General features: G+C 37.8%; 1 protein-coding gene across 1 annotated transcript; it reads left to right on the top strand.

Moving 5' to 3' along the window:
* The first annotated feature begins 6,419 nt into the window (after positions 1-6,419).
* LOC107460944 (uncharacterized) lies at positions 6,420-7,328 on the top strand. The gene has a single exon (XM_016079380.1). The coding sequence runs from the start codon at positions 6,420-6,422 to the stop codon at positions 7,326-7,328; it is 909 nt and encodes a 302-aa protein (XP_015934866.1).
* Positions 7,329-7,658: the final 330 nt, after the last annotated feature.

The raw sequence follows: 7,658 nt of genomic DNA on the forward strand, positions 1-7,658 counted from the left end.
TTTTGGAAAATTTTTTATACGACAATGAATATAAGAAAGTCTGTATATTTACTTTCCTAAGTAAACAAGTTATTGTTACCTTGACTCGTGAGAACGCGGTGGTGAACCTTGTTGCCTCCAATGCTGCCGGCGTAATAACCTTTCGGTCTCAAACGCAGCCACCTGTTCATCCTTGTTGAAGTGTACGTTGCATCTGTCCGCCAGCCAGTGTTTGATATGGTCCGTCAATACGTTGGAGGCATATATCTCATCAACGGTTCTGGGCATTTCTACCGAACGAGTATGGTCCCATGCAAGCATGTAGAAGATACCCCAACCTACGTAACTGAGTTCCAGAATAAGCCGTGGAGTTGGTCGATAGAGAGATCTTATCCTCCCCATGTCGGCTGCTTTGATCCAGTACTTATCACCGTCTCTATTTGGGTGGATATGGAGACAGTTGTCTTGTCTGTCTATGAAGTACAGATCACTGGTTGTGAAGAACGAAAAGTGCCATACAATGTGCTGTGGAAACCTTACATCTTCCTATAGTCAGAGAAACAAAATTATATGTTAAACAGATTTGAAAAAAATTAGATAACAAAACGTAAAGAGAAGTAGCGTCTGCGGCGTCTGAAGTAAACTTACATCTGTTGGGAATAGGTTTAGGACGAAACTCTGGTCAGGGCATCTTCTTACGTTACTTAAGGCATTGACGTAACTAGCCAGTAGCAACCACGAACCAAATAATGAAAAGTCAGTATTGTTAAAAATAAGAAACCATGGAAGGAGAGAACGGAAAGTTGAGAAGTAATCAACGTTAAAAAGAACAAACCATGCAAAGACAGATGGTCATGTATGTGGAAAAAAAAGTGAACAAAAAGCAAAAAATAGTTATCTGCTTACCGGAATTCTGGCTCCATCTTTGTTTGCTAATATTAGTGACTAGTCTCTGAAGTTGATAGGCGCGGTGAGTGAATTAGGAGAGGGTTTACAATGTTGTTGTCAAATGATTTTTTCTAGGAAGTCAAGTTTTACTTTTAAAGAGGGCAAAACCAGACGTCACACCGGTTGGAAATGAAGTTGAAGGGATATATTGAAGCCATCCATTAGGATTCAAACCTCATCACTAATCAAACCTTTTCGAAAATCTAAACTAAATAATAAATACACATAATAAACTCTATTTGAATTGTATTACTCTTGTTTTGGTAAAGGTAAATGTTGTTTAATAACCGTTCATTGGTATACGTATCACTAGATGAATAAACATAACGAAGGTTACACAAAATAAAATAAAAAAAATTTAATAAGTTTAAGCTTGTGTTCATATTTAGGTAAATTATTGAAATCATGTTTACTAAATTGTTTTACAAAATATACGAAATCATGCAAACCTTTATTTATTAACATATCAAAATGTGTTGTTCCATTAAAAAATTAACATAAAGTATTTCAAATAACATAATCATAATTTTTACGACCCAGTAGATTTTTCTCAATCAGTAAGCGCAACACAAAACGTCAATAAAAAATTAACATATAGTACTTCAAATAACATAATCAGAATAACTTATTGCAAGCATTAAAGTATTAAAAGTCTATGCAATGGATACAACTATTTTAATGCCTTAGGTATAAATAACTCAGAACATACTTCCTATCCCTTTAACCAATCGCTCTTCCTTTTTAGATATTTCGTTGTAGTATTTCTTTGCTGCCTCAAGGACTTCTTGGGATTTCAAATTGAACGGATTCATCACCAGATCAATAGCCAGCCGTAATCTAGTGCTATCATTTACCTAGGAGAAAAAACAAAAGAATTTAGACGCATAGGGTAGATTAAAATTTTGAGATAATATATGAAACCATGAAACCAATTTTATTTTATAACTACCTTAATATTGAGTTACTCCTCCATTGGCACTCCCTCATCCAGGTTGTCACCCAAACTCCACAATTATTTCTTGTATATGTAAAAAAAGTTTATTGAAGTCTATAACCAACTTAATTTCTAAGGAAAAAAAATCATAGCAGATGAAATGATACTGTAAAAAAATATTATCTTCCATAACCAAGGCTGGCCGGAAAAGCAATGTATAGCACTATTACAACGTCAATAAATATGTTAGCGGTCGCTTTTACTTGTGCAGAAGGAAAATGTATTCATCACACGTTAGCAAATTCATTGATGCATCTCAGTAATTCAGAACTCAACAATCAATAATAACTTGTAAGGTTTCTTATGAGTCATCGTTCTGCTCGCCAATTTCTACAGGGTGTATTATAGGATACTCTGAAATTTTTTTGGTTAGCATAGAATGTGGAGTCATCAAGCATCTCCTCAATAAACAGTGCTTGTAATCAAAGTAAAATTTAATTCAGGTGTCAACTTTGGTGTCTGTTCAAGCAATTTAGAATCTATTTCCGCCTATTAGAAATTTTGCAACACTACCATTAGCTTCACACAACGACGGCGCCTAGTTCTGCTTGAGACGCATGGTTTAGAATCCAGTAATATTAAGTGTCTTTTTTCTATATCAATTACAAGCAGGTACCAGTGCATGCTATCCTCATTCATTGGAACAAAAATCTATCAAAAATATACACAAATAAGTTATATTGGAATAAGCGTTTTTTATTTACATTATCATATATAACGAGAATTAAATTAGAAAGTTACCTTACATAACGACTCAAACTCTCCCATGTATTCCTCAGCGTAATAGTGTTTCAAAGTCTTTGGGGAATGAGTCCAATTAAGGGCAAATTGTTGAAATTTGATTTTTCATAAACATGTATAAGATCAATGGAAACCAGGAGATGGAGATCATCTTAATGGTTTTCACTCACCGAAAATGTAGTGGGTAAAAACCACAAGCAGGGAAAACCGGTGTCCTTGCGTGCATCACACATGAGCATGCTTGATGTGAGGTTTATGATCTGCTTCCGCATTCGTTGATTGACGGCCAATAAGAAAAAATATAAACATATATTCCCTTGTTAAAATTATTTTATATGTTAGGAGTTTCATTTATGAAATTAACGAAGGCTAATGAATGAAAAATCCATACCTCGTCCACCAATGGTTTGTTTGGCAGTAGAGTATACATGACTCTCCTATTCGCGTGCCACAAGTTTGTCTGTGAAATTATCTCCGAATTCAGTTCTTCATCCTCCAGATCTGAACCAAAGACGTAGGTTACGACTGAAACTTCGTCCTTGCACAGTGCCATATCAGCTGGGGGACGGAACAGAACAGGCTTCCACTGATACAAAGAAAACTAAGCCGTTAGTTATTAATAGTAAACCAGCACAACAAATCTCTAACACTTACTTAACATGATATAACCCACCGCAGGTATCTTTGCGGTTTTCTTCGCTAGTGGCAATTTTCTGTCAGCCGGGTTGAAGTAGCTAACATATACAGCCTTGTCTAAGCTACTCGTTATAACTGGTTCTGTAGCTGTCTTCTTTCCAGTACCATGATCGCTGAACAAACTTTGGCAAATAACATAATCATCTGGCGTTGTCTGTTCACACTTCGGAGACATTGAACAACACTTTGTAGCCCTATGCGATTTTGAATCCGCGGCTTGATGAATGCTTGACATGTTGGATCTAATCTTCTTGGAGGAGTCCAGATTCCTCTCAAGAGTACCGGATGGCATGCTGAATCCGCTCATGATCACAGGCATTAATGTGGGGTTGAAGTTATCGGGCGGCCCATTCCGAAGATTGATTGTTTGTGGCATAGTTCCAAACACATGATAACACGTCTTGGATTGGGAAGCAATCAGGTTTGAAAGTGTATTCATCATCGTCGACATTTGCATTACCACTTCTTTTAGAGAAGGTTCTACGACTGTAGTTTTACCGAAGTCGTCGCCTATCTCTTTGCTGGCTCCACCGTTAAAATTTACATGTAGTCGCTGGTTATGCATGGTGCTTCCTCGGAGACTATGAGAAACAAAACTTAAAAATATGAATACTTTATATTCGGAATCGTTATAAAAGGACTTCACTAGTTTCTCGAAATGTAATTTAATTCTAACTTTGATGACAGTTCTATCACTTCTTTGTCGACAACTTTTCTTGAGATTTTTCTACTTTGTTCCTTTTTGGATTCGTCGTCTCCCTTTTCTATTTTTTGTGTTGAGCGTCGCTTTTCTCTGGCAGCCATTGGGTGTTTTAGCTGTTTAATTTTTTTATTTAAAAAAAACATGAAAAATACTGCAACATGTTCACTTAATGAGTTGCACTCCACTAGCAAGCACAATTTCTTAAAAGAATAACAAACATGGTAGGTTGTCCCTACTATTCAAAGGAGTTTTGACAATTGAGTGATATTTGGATATAGACCTATAATATATGAGGCAGTTTACGTTTCCAGTTTATATTCCTAAATTTTTGAAAAAAAATAATTTACATAAAAATCTTTTTTCTGATTGGTAAAAGATAAGGCTCCAACCAATTTTTTTTAAATTATTTTCGTTTAGTCGAGGTATCGATCCTTTAAATCTATTTGAAGTTATTCAGCTCAATACATTTGTTTAATTTCCTTTTCTATAGTCAAAGCTAGTAAACATTTTCTGGTAACCGTCTATTTTTTTTCTTTTACCAATCGGTTACTGGAAGATTTGTTTTAATTTTCGTAATGAATGCTTGTCTCCATTAAGTTGCTCATAAAGTAATATGCTCATATAACAGAATTGTGTTTGTTGTTATCTCTTGTTGTTTCACACACTCGGTCAAAGATTTAGTCCGCAACAGAGTTTAATGCGACGTCTAAACACTCGAAAAGGTTAGCATGAAAATAATACACGTATTTGCTGCTAGCTCGAGAAAAGGGGAATTTTTATTCCATTTCCTATGAGTTATATTCCTTTTCATTAACTATGTGTATACCCTTACCTGTCTCCCACACAGATCTTTGATTTTTCGTTTGTCATGGTCACTCATCATCTAACTTATGGTGCACCCTAATTTATTGCCTAATGACTTTTTTGCTTTCCACCTTTAGGCCCGTTGCCTATCACTTATAGGAGACTGAACTTCCCATCCCTCATCACTCTAAGGCCTAGTCCCTAGAACCGTACACACTGGACCGTGCGAATTGAACCGAAAACCGGCAATCAATAAGCAATATACACGAAGCCGTTCATTAAAAGACCTAGCGATCAAACCGTGAACACTAAACCGTTAACATTGAACCGGAAACCGCCAAACGAAACATCAGAGGCACAGAACCATTCATGATAAGACCTACCGACCAACTCGTGAACCCTAAACCGTACACATCGAACGGGAAACCGCCAAACAATAAACCATCGCCACGAAGACCATTCAGTCTGAGATCTAGTCACTAGACCAGACACATTGAACCGTTTGCATTGTACCGGAAACCGGCAAACAATAAACAATATAGACGAAGTCGCTCACTAAAAGACCAAGCGATCAAACCGCGAACCCTAAACCGTCCACGATGAACCGGAAACCGCCTAACGATAAACCATAGACACAGAACCATTCATGATAAGACCTACTGACTAACTCGTACACATTGAACCGAAAACCGCCAAACGATAAACCAGAGGCACAGAACCATTCACCATAAGAGCTAACAACCAAACCGCGAACCCTAAACCATACACGTTGAACCAGAAACCGCCAAACAATAAACCATTAGCACGAAACCATTCACTCTAAGGCCTAGTCCTTAGAACCGTATACACTGGACCGTGCGAATTGAACCGGAAACCGGCAATCAATAAGCAATATACACGAAGCCATTCACTAAAAGACCTAGCGATCAAACCGTGAACCCTAAACCGTTAACATTGAACCGAAAACCGCCAAACGAAACACCAGAGGCACAGAACCATTCATGATAAGACCTACCGACCAACCCGTGAACCCTAAACCGTACACATCGAACGGAAAACCGCCAAACAATAAACCATCGCCACAAAGACCATTCAGTCTGAGATCTAGTCACTAGACCGGAAACAATAAACTATTAGCACGAAACCATTCACTCTAAGGCCTGTAAATTAAAATGATAATGTAGTATACAAAAATTATTACTGCATATGCTAAATAACCTGTTATGATTCATAGAATATGGCGAGGTTTACGCAATTAAATTTCAATTTTGCCTTACTAGATAAAGTTATCACATGTTTTTTTTTCAAGAAGATACTATAAACTGCACCTAGTGGTATCAATAAAATCATATACATGTATACAATATAATTAAGGCCAATAAATAATATTTCAATTAGGTAGGTGATGGTTAGTCTAGGACTACGAGCAAGAAGATGGTGCAATAAAGTGGAGACCATGCTGCATGACTACAAGAAGGAGGAAATGAGTTGGTGGTCTAAGCATAAAAAACTACAACAACAAACTATATGCTTACAAATTCTAACCCATACAACATGGAAACTAGAAGGAAGCCCTCAACCATGGCAATCGAATGTTTGGAAATGTTCCATGGAATCGATCGAACTGCATTCAGGATGTTGACGCAAGTCCTTTACCGTGAAGTTAAACAGTCTCTGATGGTCATGGCATTTCTACTGTCACTGGAGACAATGAGACTGAATGGTATTCTACAAACAGCCATAAAAAATGAAAGCTGGTTTATGAACAGTCTTGCCGATGAATGTGTCATCTGTTTGCAATGCCTACTATCTCAGGAGTTCTCTGGGGTTGTGGAGAAGTCCAGAAAACTCGAAACCCTCGGACACGTGCTAAAAACTGAGCTCACGTTATACCAGGTTCATAGGATGAGATCTGTCCTCCTAACTCTATTTCCCGATACCCTATCAACCATTTGCGCTAGAATTCTAGGCGACATAACGATGGATGCGGTGTGGTTGGAGTACCAGAGGACTCCTAAAGAACTACTAGGTTTCAACACACAGGACCAGTGCATATCGGTTGCACCAGAGGCATTGAGTAGACATAACAATGGCCGAGGAATGCATATGCAACAAGGAGGAAGGCAAACTGAGCAAGATAAGGGAAAGCAGAAGTACGTCTGCAAGGAGTTGGATGATGCGGAACGTCCAAAGACACTGACCGTATGCTTCGGTCGAGAGTCCATGCCCACTGCAGAGGGCATTGCTGAGTTTTTCTGCAACATGTTTGGTCATGTGGTTCAAAGGGTGACAGTCATGCCTCGGAGGGACAAAGAATCGGGTGATTTTGCTTTCGTTCTTTTCAACGACGCATCAATCCCGCGCATTATCATTGGGGACAAAAATGTCGTTCATCATACCATACAAAGCATGAAATGTTGGATCAGATGGTGGACAGGAACACATTATCGCTGTGTGAATTAGTCATACAATATACGATAAAGGTTAGTGTCTTTTTTTCAAAATAATCTAGTTCCAACAGAATCTTTACTTGTTAAGGGAGATGAAATATACGTTGTAGGCTCATTTTTAATATCCAAGTTAGATTATCTTTCCATGTTACTTGATCCTATTGATAGAATCTTGATCAATCCGGTTCCTTATTCGGCTGTGGTCATGAAGTTTAAATTGGAAATAACAAACCCTACGACCATTAATTAAGTTAATGTCGTCTGGAGTCCTTCACCATGTACCTCCCAAACACAAGATATTATTATGTACTTGGACTTACTGGGACTAACGTATGAGACATAC

This window comes from Arachis duranensis, chromosome 1 (genome assembly GCF_000817695.3).
Source record: "Arachis duranensis cultivar V14167 chromosome 1, aradu.V14167.gnm2.J7QH, whole genome shotgun sequence".
Lineage (NCBI taxonomy): Eukaryota > Viridiplantae > Streptophyta > Magnoliopsida > Fabales > Fabaceae > Arachis > Arachis duranensis.